Source organism: Calliphora vicina, chromosome 1, assembly GCF_958450345.1.
Source record: "Calliphora vicina chromosome 1, idCalVici1.1, whole genome shotgun sequence".
NCBI classification, from domain to species: domain Eukaryota; kingdom Metazoa; phylum Arthropoda; class Insecta; order Diptera; family Calliphoridae; genus Calliphora; species Calliphora vicina.
The window spans coordinates 17,884,242-17,908,945 of NC_088780.1; the positions used below are offsets into that span (position 1 = coordinate 17,884,242).

Consider the following 24,704-nt stretch of genomic DNA (forward strand, 5'->3'; position numbering starts at 1 on the left):
TTTGGTTATAATAAGATAAAATTTACAAAAGTTTAATTAATAATATACAATAAATTTGATTGATGTCTTTGGTTTTTGCTAGAAGAAGTTATTTTATACATAACTTTATACATTAAATTTATATTTTGGTGTTATACACTTTAAACAAATATACTTTTTCTGAAATTTAGTAGACGATTTACAAGAAAAACTAACAATAATAAGAGTATGTAAACATAAAAAAAAGATATTTCTTGATTTTAAGAATGATACGAAAAGTAGAGAGAGAATGGTGACTGACTGATTGACTTTGAGGTGGTAAGTAGTAGTAGTGGTAGTACAAATCATCAAACGTATGGCCAACAAATATGTATAGATATTAATTATTGAGAGATACATAGTATGTTTTTTTAATATTTGATATTTTAGTTATTTTTTTTTTCAATACAAATAAACCAGAGTAGTTATTACATTTTAAAGGTAGTATGTTGAAGTTATGCGATATTACATATTTACGTTTTACATACTAAAAAAATTAAAAAGGAAATTAAATATTTGTTTGAAAACTATTTAGTTAAAGAAGTTTAAGGTAAAATTTAAAAAACAAAACAATAATTATACAGAGTAACAAACAAAAACAAAGAAGAGTGTAGTACCTATGAATCATTTAATGAACGGAGTAACGTTTAATGTTAATATTGTACACGAGGCTAGGTAAAAATAATGAAGAAAATTATAGTTGCCGTCGTATACAGGATACGCTATAACAATAGTCCTTGTTCACAAGCAGTCAGCTTTCAATTTTTGCTTTTTTTGCCATTTCGGGTTTCTAGTGCTAATAGAGCAAAGTAGTTTGGGTTGTTTACTTCATGTAAAAATGCAGCCAGCTTGCATAATTTTTTGTTTTCAATATTTCCACATACAAGTCCTGTTGCATATTGGTAGTTTGCATCCTTTTGTGTTGCTTATTTTTTGTACAATTAACAACAATAATTCAACTTTTATAGGGAAATAAAAAAAAAAAACAAACGTTGAAATGCAGCTGCCTTCTTACTTCAACAACAAATAACGTGCCATGGCTTATGAATTAAACATTATTCTTTACGTTTATGCCGAGCCTGCCTTTTGTTTATTTGTTATCCTTCCTTCCTTATCCAGTCTTTAAAACCAGGTAGTTGAGCGGTAGTTGTAGTAGTTGGGTATATATATAAAAAAAACTGTTAGAATATATTGTAGATCGTTGTTTTTATTTGCCAGTTGGTTTGATCTTTGTTTTCTTTTTAATGTGTATTGTTAGGGTTACAAATATATTTTATTTCTTTTTATTTTTTTGTTAAATATTTATACATACTTAAGTTTACAGACAAATATTTGTATAGAGTAAATTTTATTTTTAAAAACTAGTTGCGCTACTTTTCGGTTTTATTTATTTTTTTTGTTATTTTGGAAATTTTCTTAAAAGGTTATTATTGTTTATGGAAAGAGACTTAAATTTTTGAAGACTTAAGAACATGAAAACCTAGCAAAAATTTGTGGTAAATGCTAAAGATAGGAGGAATGAATTCAAAATGGAGCAAAAACGATTTTTTACTGAATTTTTTAAAATTTCATTATGTACTTTTGTTTTGTAAAATGTACATTTTCTGTAAAACTTACTTTTATTTTTTAAAGGTACTTTTATTTAAAAAAGGTACTTTTATTTAAAATAGGTACTTTTATTAAAGAAAGGTACTTTTATTTAAAAAAGGTACTTTTATTTAAAAAAGGTACTTTTATTTAAAAAAGGTACTTTTATTTAAAAAAGGTACTTTTATTTAAAAAAGGTACTTTTATTTAAAAAAGGTACTTTTATTTAAAAAAGGTACTTTTATTTAAAAAAGGTACTTTTATTTAAAAAAGGTACTTTTATTAAAAAAAGGTACTTTTATTAAAAAAAAGGTACTTTTATTTAAAAAAGGTACTTTTATTTAAAAAAAGGTACTTTTATTTAAAAAAGGTACTTTTATTTAAAAAAGGTACTTTTATTTAAAAAAGGTACTTTAATTTAAAAAGGCACTTTTTTAGATAATACTTTTTGAAATAGTTTCTGTTTAAGAAAGTACTTTTATTTAAAAAAAGGTACTTTTATTTAAAAAGGTACTTTTATTTAAAAAAGGTACTTTTATATTTAAAAAATTTACTTTTATTAAAAACAAGGTACTTTTATTTAAAAAAAGTACTTTTATTTACAAAAGGTACTTTTTTTACAAAAGGTACTTTGATTTAAAAAATCTACTTTTTTAGAAAAAACTTGAAATAATTCCTGTTTATGAATGTATCTTGTGAAAACTATATTTGTTAACAAAGTACTCTTTCTCGATGTCTGGTTAGTATAACTTTAGGTTAAACCATAACTAGATATTGTGAAAATGGGGTTTGAAGATATTTTGAATCTATATTTCTTTGTAATTTTCCTTTTAAGCAGAGCTTCGAATTAATTAATTCAATTGGAGCTTAATTCACTAAAATCTTAATTATTTGTTTAAATAGAATTATTTCATTGTTGAATTAATTCATAACCTTTGAATGAGTATTTTTTTTGTTAATTCAAATCTAATACAAATAGAATTAACATATTTTATCCTCATTGAAAATGTTCAAAGCTATTTTGTAATGGCTTTGAATTCAAGAAAATTTTAATGATTCAATAAGGAATTAATTCTATAAACAATAAATTCTCAAAGGAATAAATTCAATACATTTAAAGTACAAATGAATTAAGCCTATGAATTAATTCATAATGAAGTCATTGATGAATTCTTTCGAGCTTTTGCTTTTAAACAAGTATCTTTTTTTATTTTCAAAAAAGTACCTTTATCAGAAACTTGGGTAATTAAAAATAAGTCTTGCATTTATGTAAAACTGTTGCTGCCAATTTATCATCTATTCCACATTAATTAAAATATTTCCTCCCTAATGAATTCATTCCTTTAAATAAACTGCCTTAATAACTATAAAATACGTATAATATACCAAAAATTCTTCATAAGAAACCGCTGTTTCTCACAAAAAAAGGATAAAATAAATTCATAAAAATCTTTAAAAAAAACAATAAAATCCGTTAGAAAACTTTTGAAATCATATAAAATAGCTTAAGCAAAAACCCAAAAAAAAATTAAATAAAACAATCCTGTTATAAAAAACAAAAGGAACAAAAATAAAACTATCCCCTAACAGTTTTGGCAAACTCTTCTTTAAAGTCTTGTTAGAGATCCCGTTCATTGTTTTACATTTCGTTTAATGGGTCACATAGTAGTAATACATTCATTCCCATCAAGCAATAAAACAAACTTAACTGCAATGATCATTCGCTCTCCTTACCTTTGTCAATTTATCAACAAAAGGAACAAAAAAAAAATAAAACTAAATGTCATGAGCCTGGTGTGTTCCTTTCAATACAATAATGAACAAATAACGAGTGAGCAGTAGCTGAAAAGGTACAAATATGAACAGATGTGTATTTTTCTTCCTCTAAACTCTAAACACACACATTTACAAAAACTTGAAATTATTCTCGCCCTACAAATAAGTACGTACATACATTTTAGGTTGTACATAGGCCTTTCAGGATATTTAACTATTCAATTCTAAAGCGTATGAAATTTATTGAAAATTATTAAACAGCTGCTGTTTCGCTTGTTGAAAACAAAGAATTTCGAGTTGTTTCTTTTTTTCTCGCTCAATTCAATTTAATATTATGTATTGGTGGTTGGTTACTTTAATGTTTAGGGAACAAGAAGTATTAGTGAATTAGTTTTTGTATATTTTTTTTAGAGAAAAACAGTTGGAGTTTTTAGTTGTTATTTAGCTCGTGCTTAATAGCGCGTTTAAATAATAAATATAAAGTAATAAAATAGCAGTTTTGTGGAAGTCACCTGTTGTGGCAAAGGGTTTTTGTAAAGACGGTCTTACTTTAAATAAGGAAAATAATAAAAAAGGGTAAATTTTATTAAACTTATGTTGTAGTTTTAAAATAAAGGATCAATTTGTTTGTTAATAACAACAAAAGACTGGAAATTCTTAATGAAGTAAAGAAATTTTCAGATAATTTCTAGAAAAAACAAACCCTTACACTTTATAATAATTTGCTAGATGTTCTATTCGGAAGTGCAGAAAACTAGTATCAAGAGTAATGAATTAAACATAGGAATTACAATATTTTTGCGAAAAAAAATCATAAAATTCAGAATACAAAAACAAAAAAATACATTTAATTCCGGATTTTAATTTTTCAAATAAAATTTTAATCGAATTTGATGATAGTTTTGAAAATTGAGGTTGTTTATAATGACTTAGCATTAAAAATTTCTAAGCGGATTAAATTTTTATTCGAATACACAATTCATTTCAAAATATGTTATAATAAAACTTGTAGTTATTAAATGAAATTGTGATTTTCACATAGATTTAATAACTTAAAGTCAAACCCGGGTTTTTATTATTCGAATAATTTTTAAACCCGGTTTTTATTATTCGAATAACAAGCTTAGGAAATGCTAAAACATGCCTCTTTAGAAATAGTTATTAAAAACTCGGGTTTTAATCGAGTTTTATTGAAGTATTTAATCGAATAATAAATTAAATCTTTATTCGCTTAAATAATTTCAAAAAATTAAATTAAAAAATTTTGTTATTTAATTTGTTATAGTAATTTCCACCAAAAATTTTAATTTCAAGTCAAAATCGGTTTTTTAAATCGAGTTTTTAATCAAATAATAAATTAAATCTTTATTCGCTTAAATAATTTCAAAAAATTAAATTAAAAATTTTTGTTATTAATTTGTTAAAGTAATTTCTGCCAAAAATTTTAATTTCAAGTCAAAATCGGTTTTTTATTACACGAATAATTTTTAAAACCGGTTTTTATTATTCGAATAACAAGTTTAGGCGAAGCTAAAAACTTGCCTCTTTAGAAATAGTTATTAATAACTCGGGTTTTATTGAAGTATTTAATCGAATAATAAATTAAATTTTTATTCGATTAAATAATTTCAACAAAATAAAGTAAAAATTTTTGATTTCCACAAAAAAAAATAATTTTAAGTAAAACCCGGTTATTTATTACACGAATAATTTTTAAATCCGGGATTTTAAAATCGAGTAACAAGCTTAAACAAAACTAAAAAGAATAAACGATTCCTTTTTTATTTGTATTACGATAACGATATCCGCAACAAAAATGCTAAGACCGAATTACCGCACTCGTGATCGAATGAACTATCGTATCGAAAAATAATTTCGATATCGTAATTATAACAAAATTTAATAAATTTTATGCTCGAAATGCCTTAATCTCAAATAAGGAAATTACGATCGATTTTATTCGATATCGAATGCGGTAATTCGGCTCCTGTCTTATTCGAATAATTTTAAAACACGGTTATTTTAATCGAATAACAAGTTTATACAAATATAAAACCTGTATTTTTGAGTCAGTTATGGATAATTCTGTTTTTTTTATAATCGTGTAAAAAATAAATTTCTATTAAATAATTATTATTGAAATAATAAATAAGTAAAAAAGTTAAATAATTAAAAAAAAATTATTAAAAATGTTTTTGTTATTAAAAGAAATTGCGACATTTTCCCAACTAAACATTTTTTAAATTCAAATCCGGTTTTTTATTATTTGATTAATTTTTAAACCTGGTTTTTTTAATCGAATAAACAGTTCATTGTTTATACATATAAACATAAACAATTTAAAATTTGCTTGTAGTTTTAAGAAATATTGTGTTTAATAATCGTGTAATATTGAAATTCCATAGAGAAAAACAATTAAATTTTTATTCGAATTCAAAAAATCTATTAAAAATGTTTTTTTTATTAAAAGAACTACCTCTATTTTCCAAAAAATTTAATGTTTTAAATTAAAATCCAGGTTTTGATGATGCGAATAATTTTTAAACCCGGTTTTTATTATTCGAATAATTTTTAAACCCGGTTTTTATTATTCGAATAAAATGTTTATTTCAAGCTAGTTTTGAAAAAAAATGTGAATTTTGAACGATAAAATTTTTATTCGAATAAATGATTTGGAAAATTATTGTTTTCAAATATCAGGTTTTTATTTGTAGCAAAATTTTTAAACCCTGATTTTTCAATCGAATAATAAGTCAAAACAAAACAAAAAATCCGAATATTGTTTTACGATTGAATATTTTTCTTTGAATTTTTATTCGAATATTAAATTTCTAAAAATATAGTGAAAATTTTTATTTTTGAATAAACTATTAGAATTTTTGTTTCATGACTTTTGGGTATATTTAACTGATCTGTTCTTAACAAAAGATTTTAAGTCTAGCAGAGTTCAAGGTGAAAAATGTTTGGTAATAATATCAAATATTTTAGATTAATTTGACCGATAATCATTGAATTCCCAATAAAATATTTAAAATCTAGAGGAATTCAAAATTTTATCTTGAGAAATCTGCGCAAGATAGGCACTGGCAGGATAGCTTGCTAGAAAATTACTCATTTGAAAAAGATAAATTTATATATACATATATTGCTCCAACAATAAATAATACGTTTATAATTTGTTGTTTAAATACTAATGTTAAGTACGAAGAGAATAAATCGGAAATTATAAACAAATAAATCTTTCTAAATATGTAGAATCAATTACATCATGTTTCCATATGTCGGGAATAGCATTTCGCTGAAAAATGCTATTAAATTATGTTCGAACTTGTCGTTTTTAATTCTTAATTATTTCAATGCAATCATATTTTAAGAGTTATTAAGTAATTTAAAGTGTCAAAAATGTGATTCACGTTTTCTGATATACATAGTTTTATTTTTATAATGTAGAGTAAGGAAATTCCCTAATAGGGCTGATTATTTCAACAATTACTTGCTTTTAAAAATATTAGGATACAGGATTAACAAATAACACATGATGAAGATGTATGTTGCATTTTCCGTGCAACTTTGAATATATATAGTTTTAAATCATTAATCCCCTCTTTTGAATATGTATAAAATAAACATGAAAAGTGTGTAAGATTAAACAGAACTGGGATTACAAATAAATAATCATGGGGATTATATATTAAATACCTACTAAAGATTTCTTAGAGTTTCGTTTTATAAAAATTGTTAAACAATTCTAAGTAAACCAAAGGACAAATTGCTGTATTAACTAAAAGGTTCTCAACAGGAACTGTTACAACAAATTGCAACTTAAAATTTTCAAAACAAATGAGCAAAAGATAAGACTAGATACATTTTTCAAAGTATGTATGTGTATTTTTTGCTGTTTCAAATTTAAAATTGAATATTTTAGCTCATCATTTAAACACACAAAGAAATTTCTTCAAAATTAACAAAGCAAAAAAGCAAAATTGGTGTGTGTGTCTTTAAGTTGGGTCTTTCCATTAAGGCAAATAGACAGGTAAACAGCAAGAATGATAGTAAAATAAAATGAAACTATAGAACAGAACAGCCAAAACAACAACAAAATGAGATTAAGAAACAAAAGGTATCACCAAGTAAAAGTCCAGATGATGGTGATGATGATGATCATTATAAAAGACATGACATATTGACAACAAAAGTAAAGAACAGCAGATGCAGTTCGTAGAGTTTGTTTGTTTGTTTTGTTGGTATTTAAGGTTAAAATGAAAATGTAAACAAGACAATAAAGAAGAGAAACCTAAGAAACGCCGAAAATACCTATAAAACCTCAAAATAAGGTTAAGAAAAGAAAACAAGAATAAATAAAGAAATGTGTAGCACACATCAGGCTCGAAAAACACATTTGGTTGGTTGGTTGGGTAATAAATCAAAGAAATAAATAAATAATAAATATAAAGCCATTTAAAGTAAATAATAATAATATTAACAAGCCAAAGACTAAGAGCTGTCTGTGCTTACCTGAGTGAGAGGATCCTTCATAATGAGCACATCTGTGACGGCACCGAACATATTAAAATATTCCTTAAGTTTTTCGGATGATGTTTGCCAGCTAAGGCCGCCTACGAATAGTTTGCCGGGTGCGGGATCGGTTCCTGCCGCCCCACTAACACTGTTACTGGGTGTTGAACGTCCCGATAGCGAAGTTTTGATGGCAACATCTGTTTGATTGTTGTTACTGTTGGGGGCGGCACTATTTAAAATGGCCAGGGCAGATTGTTGGGCTTGTGTATGTTGTTGTTGTTGCTGCTGCTGGGAAACTGCGCTGTTATTTGTGGTATTTAAAGTTTGTTGCTGCTGCTGTTGTTGCTGTGAGGCATTATTTGCATTTGTTTGTTGTTGCTGTTGCTGCTGTTGTTGTTGTTGCTGAGCAGCAGCTACGGCGGCAGCTGCGGAGGCACTTTTTAACACAGCCGCTGTTGTCAAAGAACCATTAATGGTGGCCGCAGCCACATTGCCATTCATGGAGGCTACCAGAGCATTACGCAAATCCCGATTGTGTGGATCAATGAGACCAGCAGCAGCAGCGGCGGCAGCAGCTGCAGCGTTGTCAATGGGATTGCTGTGGGGATAGAAAAATTTATTGTTGGAATTCTCATCTTTAATGCGTGTTGCAATGGGTGGTGGTGGTAATGAGGTGGGATGATGTAACATGGTAGCTCCTTCTATCATTATAATGATTTTTATTATTAAAATAAAATTCTAGTTTTCACAAATTTCTCAGGGAAATTAAAAAAATATATCGCACTTGATCAACAAGAGGGTATTAACTCAAAATTTTAAAATTTTCAGTAGAGGATAAAAACTGTTTGCGGTTATATTTTAAGAGAATTTGAAAATCTGAATACATCATAGTATGTAAATTCTATTTAAAAATATAATTACATTGTTTTTCTTTTAAATTTTTCCAATTATTGCAAAAAAAATCTGTTTTTTGAGTTAATACCATTTTTCTGAAAAAATGTGAACAACTTTATTATAAAAAGAGTCACATTTCGAATTAAAATCATAAAGTAAAACAAGTTTTATCAACAAAACAGTATCAACTCAAAATACAACCAAATATAAATAAAACAATATGATTATTTTTAACTGGAATAAAGGCTCAACTCAAAATAATACCTTTTTTATGAAAATATACTATGCATTTCTATTTCAACTTTTGTATTAACTCAAAATAATGCCTTTTTGTTGATATGAAAGTAGTCACTACGTTATCACGAAAATAGTCTCAAATGTTGTTTTCGAGATGAAAGAGTAATCGGAATACGTTGAAATTTTTACAGTAGATAGATATTGATGTTGTTAGTTGATTTCTTGAAAAAAGTGAAATTTTCAAAAGTTTGAGTTAATACCCTCTTGTTGATCAAGTGCGATATGTCCGTTAGTTTTTAAAGTAGGGTTATGATTCACTTTGTTTTATTTTTACTAAGAGATTTTAGTCCTTTTTTTTGCTGCACTACAATGTCTTGGCAATTTATAGCAACAAATTTCCTTGGTTTTTTGTTAGAAAGTTCAAATAAACATTAACTACGCGCTTTAGATTTCAACACTATTAACAAACTTAATATTGTGGTTGCTTAGTAACAGATTAATAAGTTAAAAAAAAGTAAAGAAAAATCACGTTTGTTTTGCCAATTTTGTAACTGTTATTGTTTTTGCAGTAGTTTTTAAACTCTTGTATTCTTTAAAAGTTTTTGCTCTTTTTATAAACAATTTTAAAAAATTATTAATGTTCTTTAAATAAATAAATTATTTTTTTATTTAAACACTTTTTATTTTGCTTTAATATGTATTTTTATCAGTCCTTATTCCTTGAGCGTAAATTAACGAATGATTTTCAAAACATGAAATGAGAGGAGCGCAAGCGTAAATTACTCAAAAACAATTGAGTGTTTTTGTTTTTTTTATAAACAACACCAAACAGGGTTGCATATATTGGGTTTGTATTCAGCAGGGTTGTATTTTTAAGGGCGCTAAAACAGTAATGTATGGGAATGTGAAATTTGTCAGAGAAATCAAACGCAGGCGTTAAATTGTAATGAAATAGGTATTGTTTGAAGATAATTCAAGTGGGTATTTCATTATTAGATACTATTAGCATATATATTTAATATTTCCATTAAAATTCAAATATTTTCTTTAGCTTTTTTAATTTATTTGAACTAAAAAATCTAAAGAAATACCTACAATCACAAGTTTTAGTTATTTTCTGTGATTTCATGACAGAAATGTAATAGTTTACTTTGGGGTCAATAAACAAATTATATAAAGAGATAAAGATGAAAGTGAAATATAGTTTTCATGTAATAGGAAATAAAAAAGGCAAAAACTGAGTGCACACTAAGGAAAGGCTAATCAAAAAATACATTTTTATAGCAAAACTTAAATAAACAAATTTTAAAATAAGAAACTAGACTCAGCTTTAGTTTATTTTTGGTTAATTTCAAAAAAAACTTACACTTTTTAAACTTTGATTAAACTAAGAAAATGTGAGTTTAAATAATCTGAATATCACTAATTAATACACAATTAAAAAAATAATTTTAAATATAAAATTACTTTAAATACTTTCAGAAACAATTTTCTTAAAATCACATTCATAACATTTCAATGCAATTAAACATAAATGTCATGGTAATTTGACAAATAATTTATCTCTAGACCCTTAAAACAAACCAAAATATTACAAGTTTGGCATTTTCTATAAAATTACTAAATAATATTAAACTATTTTAATAAAATTCAACAGATTAAGAGGCTGTCTAAATTTAATTTATGCTACAATTTTAATACCATTCTCTGAATGAAAAATATTTAAAAACTACAATTTAATTTCAAAAACAAACAACATTCTTTAGCTCTATAAACATTATTCGTTTCCAAAATTATAATATTTTCTTAAAAACCCATTCATTACACTTCTATGAAATACTACTTGTCACATTTTGTGTCAGAAAGCAATTAAACATAAATGTCATGATAATTTGTCAAACAAATTTATGTAGCAAACTCGACACGGTTTTCTCTGTGACACTTAAAACAAACCACTTGAAGAAAATTTAACTAAATTTTCAAAGAGGGCCACTTGAAATACTTGAAATCCCAAAAATATTACGATTTTATAAACAATCCATTAATAATGGTTTTATAATAAATTCCAATTCTATTTTTAGGTTATACCCATAGCCTTTATAACAGTGGTGGGTTTCACTTGTGAAGTTCTATGGACCATAAGATTAGCGTTTACCCGTGATGATGTGAGGTAAAAACAATAAGAATTTTAAGTATTATTTGATTTTAATTATAAATAATTTTTAGATTTCTCAATAAACAAATGGCCTGTGAACAAGTGGAGACTAGAGTTGGACCCATGTATCCGCCGCCTCAAAGAAAATTCAGGGTTTATAATCAGAAATATGAAAATCCTAAAGGTGTAATAGCGGCCATACAAACAGCGGAAGAGGAATGATATTAATTCTCAATAAAAATTTAAAATAAAAAGTATTTAAATAAAAAATTACTAATAAACTATAAAATTATCTAATTTTGTTTATTTTTCTTTAAACAAAATTATTACTTTTAATCCAATTTTCACTATAACTATGCAATTTAAAATATCATATGACATCTAATCAATAAAATATGAGACATTAGGGCACCAAAACCACTATATCCATCCACAAACTTTTAGTAACGCAGTGGTTTTTGGAAACCCAACAAAACTTAATATTGTCTCGGTTACTAAAGGATATTTCTTCAAAACACATCCCGCAGTTATATGAGCCTTTCTGGTGCATTTTGTGTGTTTTGTCTTTGGGGTTCTTTAAAAGAGGGAAACATTTCAACATTGTCATACAACATATTTCCTGGAAGGTAAAGACCATGTAGAAGTAAACCAAGAAATAAGGTCACACATGTATAACTGAAGCATATACAATTGTATTTATGCGTTGTAATGTGATATTTTCATTTACTTTTTAAATAAAGTAGGAAAAAACTGCCATACAAGGAAGTAGTTATTTTTTATAAATTTAATAATTAAATTAACGTAACAAACTGGTTTAGGTATTGTAGCAAATTGAGGGGGGAATTTGAATTGAATGTTTGTATATTGTAAAGGTATTTTAGTTTCCTATCAATAAGTTAATTAGGATTTCTTATGAATTCTATAGGTCTTTATGTAGTCGAAGATAAACTACAATCGCAGGTCTTCTTGTAGTCGACGATAAACAGTTAAACTTTAATCGTATAAGTTTATTTAGTCGAAGATGAACTTCAATCGTAGGACTTTATGTAGTCGAAGATGAGCTCCAATCGTATGTATTTATGTAGTCGAAGAAGAACTTCAATCGTAGGTCATATGTAGTCGAAGATGAACTTCGATCGTATGTCATTATGTAGTTGAAGATGAACTTCAATCCTAGGTCTTTATGAAGTCGAAGGTAGTTAAAGGTGAACTTCAATCGTGGGTCTTTATGTAGACTGAATTGAGCTCCAATTGTAGTCTATGACAAGCTTGAAACATAGTTCTTTACGTAGTTTAAGTTGAACTTCAACCGTAGTCTACGTTGAGCTCCATTCGGTAGCGTAAGTTGAGCTTCAATCGTAGGTCTTTATCTAGTGGAAGTTGAGCTTCAATCGTTTGTCTTTATCTAGTGGAAGATGACCTTCAATCGTAGGTCTTTGACTAGTAGAAGTTGAGCTTCAATCGTAGGTCTTTGTCTAGTAGAAGTTGAGCTTCAATCGTAGGTCTTTATCTAGTGGAAGTTGAGCTTCAATCGTAGGTCTTTATCTAGTGGAAGTTGAGCTTCAATCGTTGGTCTTTATCTAGTGGAAGATGACCTTCAATCGTAGGTCTTTGACTAGTGAAAGTTAAGCTTCAATCGTAGGTCTTTATCTAGTGGAAGTTGAGCTTCAATTGTAGGTCTTTATCTAGTTGAAGATGAGCTTCAATCGTAGGTCTTTATTATAGTGGAAGTTGAGCTTCAATCGTAGGACTTTATCTAGGAAGTTGAGCTTTAATCGTCTAAATAGTGGAAGATGAACTTCAATCGTAGGTCTTTATCTAGTGGAAGTTGAGCTTCAATCGTAGGTCTTTATCTAGTGGAAGTTGAGCTTCAATCATAGGACTTTATCTAGGAAGTTGAGCTTTAATCGTCTAAATAGTGGAAGATGAACTTCAATCATAGGTCTTTATCTAGTGGAAGTTGAGCTTCAATCGTAGGTCTTTATCTAGTGGAAGTTGAGCTTAAATCGTAGGTCTTTATCTAGTGGAAGTTGAGCTTCAATCATAGGTCTTTATTTAGTGGAAGTTGAGCTTCAATCGGTTGTGTTTATTTAGCCGAATTTTATCTTCAATCGTAGGTCTTTATCTAGTGGAAGTTGAGCTTCAATCGTCGGTCTTTATCTAGTGGAAGTTGAGCTTAAATCGTAGGTCTTTATCTAGTGGAAGTTGAGCTTCAATCATAGGTCTTTATTTAGTGGAAGTTGAGCTTCAATCGGTTGTGTTTATTTAGCCGAATTTTATCTTCAATCGTAGTTCTTTATCTAGTGGAAGTTGAGCTTCAATCGTCGGTCTTTGTTTAGTGGAAGTTGAGCTTCAATCGGTTGTCTTTATTTAGTCTAAATTGAGCTTCAATCTTAGATCTTTATTTAGTCTAAATTGAACTCCAATCTTAAATCTTTATTTAGTCTATATTGAACTCCAATATTAGATCTTTATTTAGTCTAAATTGAGCTCCAATCTTAGATATTTATATAGTCTAAATTAAGCTTCTGTAATAGGTCTTTATGTATTTTAAATTGAGCTTCAATCTTAGGTATTGTTTTTGTTTAAGCTCCAATTGATGTTCAATCGTTTTCAAATTGTGTTCATGTAAACGACATTAATTTTTCACAAATTTTGCTAGACATTTTATTTAGTTGTTTATTACATACTATTTTCATTTGTATAAAATTTAGAGACATTATTACAACTTGCCTTTATGTTCGTAATAGTAAAAGTTAACTTTAAAGGGTACCTTTTTCTATTACTTAAAGTTACCTTTTTCTATTACTTAAAGTTACCTTTTACTTTTACGAATATAAAGACAAGTTGTAATAATGACCCTTATTATTTCAAAACGCATTTTTTTAGTTTTCTTGAAATTAACTAGAACATTTACCCCCATATTCATGAACAAATTTTAAATTTAAACAATGTTTTAAAGCAAAATTTCTATACAAAATTTGATTTTAAAACGTTGTTTAAATTTACAAATTGTTTATTAATACGGCCTTTAAAATTTATGTTATTTCCAGTAATTTTCCATTAAATTCTTAGTTGTTATCTTATTTAACCACTACTGTATGAATTAACAAAACAACCCCACCACAAAAATGCAACTCTGCTGTATATTTCCCTGTTTTAACTTTGACATTCAACTTTCAAAAAGCATTGTGTATTTGTTGTTTGGCATAACGGAAATGTCAATAGAGATTGCTGTAATTTAACATTTCCTGTAAAAATAACAGCAACAGCAAGCATACTCAAACTGTAAATAGTTTGAGAGTTATTGTTAAGGCAATTACAAAATACAACAGCATTGCCATTTTGAAATAAATATCCCACACACACTTTTCTATTAAATAAAAAAGGGGAAATTAAAAATTTCCAATGCGCCTGCTTAGTTTTACATTTCTTTAAAAGAAATAAATATAATTTAATAATAAAAAAAAATGTTGGTTAGTCAGATGCTCTTTAAGGAGAGTAATATTATGTTTTTTTTCATGCTAGAAAAGCAACAAATATTTGTATTTGTGTGTGAGAGCATTGTGTTGTTGCTGTTTGTTGTTTCTTTCTTCATCCTGTGTGTAAATGTCATAAATTCAGTTTTGATAGAGAAATATGGCTTTAATATTGATTTGAAGTGTAGATGGAGTAGAGAAGAAGTTTTAGCTGACTTTTTTTTTCTTATCTAAATCAAATGTATTAATTTAATATCCTTAAGGATATTTGATTAATTTGAAAAGATTTTTCGGTTATTTTTTATATGTAAGAGTAACAAAGTACATATTTATTTCGTATTTAAGAATATTATGTTAAATTGGAGAAATGAAATATAAGGAATTGAAACGTTGGCATGTATGTAATTGATGGTAAGCTGGGTAAATTTTTAGGAATATTTATTAAATAACTGAGGTAAGACTGAGATTTAGTTACTTTGTTATTAATTAGCTAATTAAACAAATCTATTTTTGATAAATGAAAAGTTTTAAATTGAATTTACTGCAAAATGTTTACGGTACCATTTTTTAGCACTTTTTTTGTCATTTGGGAAAGAAATGCTACCCATATTTTATATCAATAGATAGAAATTATGCATTCTATTTAAAAATATTTGATAAAATCAAGATTTCCAAAAAAAAAATCCACAATCGATGCACTTAACTTTGGCTGTGCTGTAGCACCCTTATATTGAAATTTAGAATATTATTAATCCCGATACTGAAAGCTTATGATATGCTCTATTAGTGTTCCAAGTTTTATGCAAATCGATTGGATAATTTAAAAGTTTTTTACACTCAAAAGTTAAATTTCCAAAAAAAACTGGTCACAGGAAATACTTAACTTTGACTTACTGTAGCGCTCGTTAGACTAATATATTTAATATTTCTAAAACATATACTGAAAGCTTATGTCTTGTTCTATTAATGTTCCAAGTTATGTACAAATCTGTTTAGTACTTCAGAAGTTTTATACAATCGTATAATCAACTTCCAAAAAACTGCTAGCTCACAAAATCCTCAACTTTGGCCTACTGTAACTCCTCTTGAGTTTCAATTAATTATAATAATAAACAAAATTATAAAAGCTTAAGTCACTCTTTATAATTAATCCAAATCTTAAGCAAAAAAGCTTTAGTATTTCCAAAGTTGTAATATATTGAAGTTTTATCTTTTTCAAACATAAAAAAGTTTAATTTCAAACTCCTATTTTTGCTGGGTTATCAGCCAGCAACAATTAACCCAAACCATACAAAACAATAAGAATTAGTTGTTACATGATTAGCAATAACAAAATATCTAAATAGCAAAAGTTCTAGGAAATAGTTTTTGTTTAAGGACAAAAGAAATACACTTGGAGAAATTACAAAACAAAAAGAATACTTGTAAGGCTTTGTATATAAAATTCCTGTTACAGCCAAAAACTTTGGGTTTTCTTAAACATTATTAACTATTTACATTTAATTTGACTTGTCTTGTCTAGTTTATTTAGTCATCTTTATTTGGGTAAATTTATGCTAAAAATGTTTGTGGGTGTGTGTTGGTGGGAGTGTATGTATGTGTAAGTATGCATGTATGTATGTGTGGCATTCTTTTAATTAATTTTGGTGACATCAGAGTACATTTTAATGCATTTGGGAATTTACAACCATTAACAATTCATTAAACAAAACTTTTCTTCTTTTTTTGATGTAATTTTGGTACATTTTTCTTATACTTTTTTTGAGGATTTTTTTTTCTAATTTTTATTAGAGAGGGTGGAGCAAAACATGCCTTTAGGGGCTTTTTTAGGGTTATTTCAAAAAAAAAGTAGACAAAAACTATTTAATTGTATTTAAGTTAATTGAAGTCAGAGAAAAAAACTAACTTTTTAACAGGATATAATTGCTGTTTTGCAGAGATAAAGAGTTAACGCCTAAAACTATGCATTTAACAAGTAGGTTGGCAAATGGTGGGTTAATGAAAAATGTTATAAAAATAATAATAGTTGCAGATCGTCATAGACTAGATAAAGTCCTGCGAATGGAGCTTAACTTAGACTGCTTAAAGATGTTTGTATATTAAAGTTCAATTTGTATTCAACATCGACTTGATAAAGATCAACGATAGCAGCTCAACTTTGATTAGAAATAATTCCTATGGTTGGAGCTCAATTTCGATTAGATAAAGACCTACGATAGAAGCTCAACTTCAACTAGATAAAGATTTGAAGGTAAACTCTGACTAGATAAAGATCGCGATTGAAGCTAAAAATCCACTACATAAAGACCTACAATTAATGCTTAACTTTGACTAGATTGAGGCTCAAATTCCACCAGCTGAAGACCTACGATTGAAGCTCAACTTCGACTAGATAAAGACCTACGATTGAATCTCAACTTAGAAGATAAAGACCAAAGATTGAAGCTAGAACTCCACTAGATAAAGATCTACGATTGAAGCTCAACTTAGTCTAGATTAAGACCTACGATTGAAGCTAAAATTCCACTAGAAAAAGTCCTACGATTGAAGCTCAACTTTCATTAGATAAAGACCTGCGATTAAAGTTCAACATCCACTAGATAAAGACCTACGATTAGAGCTTAACTTTGACTAGATTTAGGTTCAAATTCCAGTAGTTAAAGACCTATGATTGCAGCTCAACTTAGAATATAAAGACCAACGATTGAAGCTAATATTCCACTAGATAAAGTTCTACGATTGAAGCTCAACTTAGACTAGATTAAGACCTACGATTGAAGCTAAAATTCCACCAGATAAAGGCCAACGATTGAAGCTTAACTTAGACTAGATTAAGACCTACGATTGAAGCTAAAATTCCACTAGAAAATGACCTGCGATTGAAGCTCAACTTCCACTAGATAGAGACCTACGATTAGGGCTTAACTTTGACTAGATTTTGGCTCAAATTCCAGTAGTTAAAGACCTATGATTGAAGCATAACTTCGATTAGATAAAGACCAACGATTGAAGCTCAACTTAGACTAGATAAAGACCTACGATTGAAGCTCAACTTCCACCAGATAAAGACCTTCGATTGAAGCTCTACTAAGACTAGATAAAGATCTGCGATTGAAGCTCAAATTCAACTGGATTAAGACCTACGATTAATGCTTAACTTTGACTAGATTGAGGCTCAACTTCCACTAGATAAAGACCTATTAATGAAGTTAAACTTCGACTAGAAAATTAACAACTATTGAGGATAAACTTCTAAGATTGGCGTCCAACTTCCACTACATAAAGACCTACTATTGAAGCTCAACTTCGACCTAATAAACAAGAACGATTTAATGTCAACTCCACTAAATAAAAATCTACGATTGAAGCTCAATATCCATTAGATAATGACCTACGATTGAAGCTTAACTTAGACTAGATAAAGATCTGTGATTGAAGCTCAACTTCCACTAGATAAAGACCTGCGAGTAGCGCCCAACTTCCACTACATAAAGAAGCTCAACTTCGACATAATAAACATGAACGATTGGAGCTCAACTCCACTACATAAAAACCAACGATTGGCTAAACAAAGACCTACGATTGAAGTTCGACTTCCACTACATAAATTCCTATGATTGAAGATCAACTTCAATAAGATAAACATCTACGAATGGCGTTAAGATTAGACTTCATAAAGACCAACAATGGAAGCTCAACTTCAACAAAATGAACACTTACGATTGGAGCTCTACTTAGACTACAGAATGAATCCCAAGTACGACCTACGATTGAAGCTTATCTTCGTGTAGATTGAACCCCATCTTCCACTATATAATGACCGAATAATGAAGTTGAACCTCGTCTACATTGAACCCCAACTTCGTCCTACGATTAAAGCTCAACTTCGTCTAGATTGATTCCCAACTTGGACTAGATAATGACCTACGATTGAAGTTCAACATCGTCTACTAAACTAGAGAAGATCAACTGAGATCACAAAAATAACCAATTGACATTTGTGAGCTTCAAAAGCTACCCTATAGATGTATGTATAGTGTATTCAAATGGAAAGCTTAAAGCTTTCATTTTCTGAAAGCTTAGATCTTCTTCTATGATTCTTACATACATTGTTTTGCCATCGATTCTGTAGCTTGGCAGATATATACATTTATTTTTGCAATAAATTAATTTTGCTACCTAAAACATGTTTCATCCTGTTTCCCTTTAAATATAAATGTATGTGTGTACACGTACACGTACACATATGTATGAATATGTGCCAATATTTGTATACGTTGTGTTGAGTATATTTTTAACAGTATTCCACACAAAAAAAAAGGAAAACTTTACAATTCAATTTAAAAAATAATTTAACAAATACTAAAACAAAAAAAATCAAGAATGTAGGAACCCGGCAGTACTAAAAGAACCCTCTACATAACTTTGGTAGTGCAAAAGGTGACTATACATTCCCCTATTAAAATCGCCAGTCAAAGACCTTGTGAGTGGTTGTAAGGGTAACTAGTTGAGAAATTCAAAGTTGCGGATTTAGCTTGGCGCACAGCAGGGTTTCAGAAGTTTAAATATACGAGCATTGGCTGTGTACATACATATGTGTATTGAATTGTAAAATCGACTGGAGGCAGGGGATAGAGGGTTGTACATGTAATTTGCAACCACATATACAGCAATAAAAATATTTGTATTACAAATACAAACACACAAGTACAAGTACAATTGTATGAGTTAAAGTATGTGTAGAATGTAATGTGTTGTGGTGGTGGTAAGACAATTTAGTTGCTAAATTTTTTATGGTTTTTAGCTTTTTTCTATAAAAAAAAATATCGAAAAAAAGGAAAAGCAACTTGTTATAATTTATTTAGCTTTTGAGGAGGAGAAAGGATGTTAAATGTTTATTTTTGGTGGGGAGTGTAAAATTACAAAATATTTGGAAATTATTAATGGAAATCAGGACTAAAACAAAAAAAAAATAAATTAAATGTACATAAGAGAATACTATAAATATTCGGTTGCAATGATTCAAAAATACTCTGCAGCTAGAACTAGAATTACACAATTAAACTCAACTCAAATTGCTTCAAATTGTTCCAAAGTTGTGTTATATTTCGTTTCATAACTTTTTATATAATAAACTGAATTATGTGATTTTCAATAAGAAACTTCTTAGTATTATGGTGAACATTTTGGGTAAATATCATTAATTTCGATTTGGTATTTTAGACGTGGGCGTGATTTACACTAACAGTAATAAATTATTTTTATTACCACGATTTAATTCGATTATATCACGACCAACAATTGAAGCTCAACATAACGACCTACGGTTGAAGTTGAAATTAGACTAAACTAAAGCTCAACTTCGACCAGAAAAAAAACCTAAAATTAGAACTCAACTTCTACCAGAAAAATACCTAAAATTGGAGCTAAAATTCGACTAGAAAAATACTCTCAACTTCCTCTAGATAAAGACCTACGAATGAAGCTCAACTTCCACTAGATAAAGATCTACGATTGAAGCTCAACTTCCACTAGATAAAGACCAACGACTGAAGCTTAACTTCCACTAGATAAAGACCAACGACAGAAGCTTAACTTCCTCCATATGAAGACCTACGATTGAAGCTCAACTCCCACTAGATAAAGACCTACGATTGAAGCTCAACTTCCACTAGATAAAGACTTACGATTGAAGCTCAACATTGACTAGAATGAGGCTCAACTTCCACTAGATAAAGACCTACGATTGATGCTCAACGTCCTCTAGATGTGGACTTGCGATTGAAGCTCAACTTAGACTAGATAAGGACCTACGATTGCTGCTCAACGACCTCCAGATGAAGACCTGCGATTGAAGCTCAACTTCCACTAGATAAAGTCCTACGAATGAAGTTTAACTTCCACTAGATAAAGACCAACGATTGAAGCTGAACTTTGACTAGATTGAGACTCAACTTACACTAGATAAAGACCAACGACTGAAGCTTAACTTCCTCGAGATGAAGTCCTACGATTGAAGCTCAATTTCCACTAGATAAAGACCAACGATTGAAGCTGAACTTTGACTAGATTGAGACTCAACTTCCACTAGATAAAGACCTACGATTGAAGCTCAACTTCCACTAAATAAAGACCAATGACTGAAGCTTAACTTCCTCGAGATGAAGACCTACGATTGAAGCTCAATTTCCGCTAGATAAAGACCAACGACAGAAGCTTAACTTCCTCCAAATGAAGACCTACGATTGAAGCTCAACTTCCACTAGATAAAGACCAACGACTGAAGCTTAACTTCCTCCAGATGAAGACCTACGATTGAAGCTCAACTCCCACAAGATAAAGACTTACGATTGAAGCTCAATTTCCACTAGATAAAGACCAACGACAGAAGCTTTACTTCTTCCAGATGAAGACCTACGATTGAAGCTCAACTTTGACTAGAATGAGGCTCAATTTCCACTAGATAAAGACTAACGACAGAAGCTTAACTTCCTCCAGATGAGGACCTACGATTGAAGCTCAACTTCCACTAGATAAAGACCTACGATTGAAGCTCAATTTCCACTAGATAAAGACCAACGACAGAAGCTTAACTTCCTCCAGATGAAGACCTACGATTGAAGCTCAACTTCCACTAGATAAAGACCTAAGAATGAAGTTTAACTTCCACTAGATAAAGACCAAGGATTGAAGCTGAGCTTTGACTAGATTGAGACTCAACTTCCACTAGATAAAGACCTACGATCGAAGCTCAACTTCCACTAGATAAAGACCAACGACTGAAGCTTAACTTCCTCCAGATGAAGACCTACGATTGAAGCTCAACTCCCACTAGATAAAGACTTACGATTGAAGCTCAATTTCCACTAGATAAAGACCAACGACAGAAGCTTTACTTCTTCCAGATGAAGACCTACGATTGAAGCTCAACTTTGACTAGAATGAGGCTCAATTTCCACTAGATAAAGACTAACGACAGAAGCTTAACTTCCTCCAGATGAAGACCTACGATTGAAGCTCAACTTCCACTAGATAAAGACCTACGATCGAAGCTCAACTTCCACTAGATAAAGACCAACGACTGAAGCTTAACTTCCTCGAGATGAAGACCTACGATTGAAGCTCAATTTCCACTAGATAAAGACCTACGATTGAAGCTCAACTTCTACTAGATAAAGACTTACGATTGAAGTTTAACTTCCACTAGATAAAGAACAACGATTGAAGCTCAACTTCCACTAAATAAAGACAAATGACTGAAGCTTAACTTCCTCGAGATGAAGACCTACGATTGAAGCTCAACTTCCACTAGATAAAGACCTACGATTGAAGCTAAACTTCCTCCAGATGAAGACCTACGATTGAAGTTTAACTTCCACTAGATAAAGACCAACGATTGAAGCTCAACTTCCACTAAATAAAGACAAATGACTGAAGCTTAACTTCCTCGAGATGAAGACCTACGATTGAAGCTCAATTTCCACTAGATAAAGACCCACGATTGAAGCTCAACTTCGACTAGATAAAGACCAACGACAGAAGCTTAACTTCCTCCAGATGAAGACCTACGATTGAAGCTCAACTTCCACTAGATAAAGTCCTACGAATGAAGCTCAACTTCCACTAGATAAAGACCAACGATTGAAGCTCAACTTCCACTAAATAAAGACTAATGACTGAAGCTTAACTTCCTCGAGATGAAGACCTACGATTGAAGCTCAACTTCCACTAGATAAAGACCAACGATTGAAACTGAACTTTGACTAGATTGAGACTCAACTTCCACTAGAAAAAGATCTACGATTGAAGCTCAACTTCCACTAGGTAAATACCAACGACTGAAGCTTAACTTCCTCGAGATGAAGACCTACGATTGAAGCTCAATTTCCACTAGATAAAGACCCACGATTGAAGCTCAACTTCGACTAGATAAAGACCAACGACAGAAGCTTAACTTCCTCGAGATGAAGACCTACGATTGAAGATCAACTTCCACTAGATAAAGACCTACGAATGAAGCTTAACTTCCACTAGATAAAGACCAACGATTGAAGCTGAACTTTGACTAGATTGAGACTCAACTTCTACTAGATAAAGACTTACGATTGATGCTCAACTTTGACTAGAATGAGGCTCAACTTCCATTAAATAAAGACCTACGATTGATGCTCAACGTCCTCCAGATGTGGACCTGCGATTGAATCTCAACTTAGACTAGATAAGGACCTGCGATTGATGCTCAAAGACCTCTAGATGAAGACCTGGGATTGAAGCTCAACTTCAACTAGATAAAGACCGAAGGATAATGCTTAACTTTGACTAGATTGAGGCTCAAATTTTACTAGATAAAGACCTATGATTGAAGCTCAACTTCCACTAGATAAAGACTTATGATAGAAGCTAAAATTTTACTAGATAAAGACCTACGGATGAAGCTCAACTTCCACTAGATAAAGACCTACTATTGAAGCTAAGCTTCCTCCAGATGAAGACCTACGATTGAAGCTAAACTTCCTCCAGATGAAGACCTACGATTGATGCTCAACGTCCTCCAGATGATGACCTACGATTGAAGCTCAACTTCCACTACGATTGAAGCTCATCTTCCACTAGATAACGACTTACGATTGAAGCTCTCCTTTGCCTAGATTTAGGCTTAACTTAGACTATATAAAGACCTAATATTGATGTTTAACTTCAAGTAGATTGAAACATAACCTAGACTAGATAAAGACCTAAGATTAAGGCTTAACTTAAACTGATTCTCAATAGCAAACTGCTTAGGACAATGAAGAACATTCTGGGTTAATATCATTATTTTTGACTTTGTATTTTAGACATGAGCGTGATTTACACTAATAAAAATATTTTCTGTTGCTAACCAATTTTGATTTTCTGATTTTCCATAGCAAAATTCTTAGTATAATTATGGACATTCTGGGTTAAATTCATTAATTTATATTTGGTAGTTTGGACGTGAGCGTGATTTACACTAACAGAAATAAAAGATTTTTATTGCTAACCAAATTTGAATGTAAATTAAACTCAAATAACCATTACAAAAACAAGTAAGCAAGTTGTAATTGATTTTTATTGAAAAATCTGAATTTGATCGAAGTTGTCTTATATATTGTTCCATAACTTTTTATGCAATGTATGGATTTTGCTGATTTTCAATAGCAAATTGCTTAGGTTAATGAGGAACATTCTATATTAATATCATTAATTTTAATTAGGTATTTTGGTCCACATCATGATTTACACTAACATACAGATGTATTTAGCTAAAATTTTAATTTAAAACTATTTTCTGTTACTATTTAAATAAGGACTATGACTTAAACTGTTTATATCCTTTTTCTCCTAACTTTTTATTATCCCTGCATTTTACATCCTCTTTTATATTATTTTGTTGTTGCAAAAATCGCTGGCCTTAATGAAAACATAATAAATCATGTCCTTAATAAATTGATTTTCCTATACCAAACCAAATGAAAGATACAAATAGAAGAAAAAAACACAACAAAACAGCAACAGCAACAAAAAATCATCCATCTAAATCCATGAACATGTTTAATGTACAAAATATACTCCAAGTAGAAAAACAACAAAAAGGACGAAAAGGAAATAAATTCAACTAAAACCAATAAATCTCATCAAAGTAAAAAGATACATAGGAAAAAAACCAACAAAAATAAAAAAAATAGAATAAAATGAAATGAAAATAAAAAAAAAAGAAATGCATTGTCATTTTGTGAAAATAGAAATAGCAGAGAAGAACATAAAGAAACAATTTAATTGTGCTGAATTTCATTTCATCACAAAATTTCGGCCGGCTGTGACAGTTTAGCAAGACAGAAGGCTGAAACTTCAACATCATTATCATCAACAGAGCATCATTATTAAAGGGAAATATCAGTTTACATTAACCTATAGTTTACTATAAACGAAATATAGTTAAATAGACTCTCTTTTCTCTCACTCCTCCTTTTCTTACAAGCTAAAGACATTTGCTAAAGAGTGTTTTTTTTGTTCTCGTA

The 24,704-nt window shown here is 29.5% G+C and overlaps 2 protein-coding genes across 3 annotated transcripts in view; one reads left to right on the plus strand and one right to left on the minus strand.

The window, feature by feature from the left end:
- ymp (yellow-emperor) overlaps positions 1-11,521 on the plus strand; it is an 81,139-nt gene extending 69,618 nt beyond the window's left edge. Inside the window, exons 5-6 of the mRNA XM_065499233.1 lie at positions 11,112-11,200; positions 11,257-11,521. Coding sequence (XP_065355305.1) covers positions 11,112-11,200; positions 11,257-11,407 — 240 coding nt within the window. The 3' untranslated portion in view covers positions 11,408-11,521. The remainder of the gene's footprint in view (positions 1-11,111; positions 11,201-11,256) is intronic.
- msi (musashi) overlaps positions 1-24,704 on the minus strand; it is a 365,786-nt gene that overhangs the window by 8,638 nt on the left and 332,444 nt on the right. For both annotated transcript variants that reach the window (XM_065499232.1, XM_065499231.1), the window contains one exon: positions 7,897-8,497. In XM_065499232.1, coding sequence (XP_065355304.1) covers positions 7,897-8,497 — 601 coding nt within the window. The remainder of the gene's footprint in view (positions 1-7,896; positions 8,498-24,704) is intronic.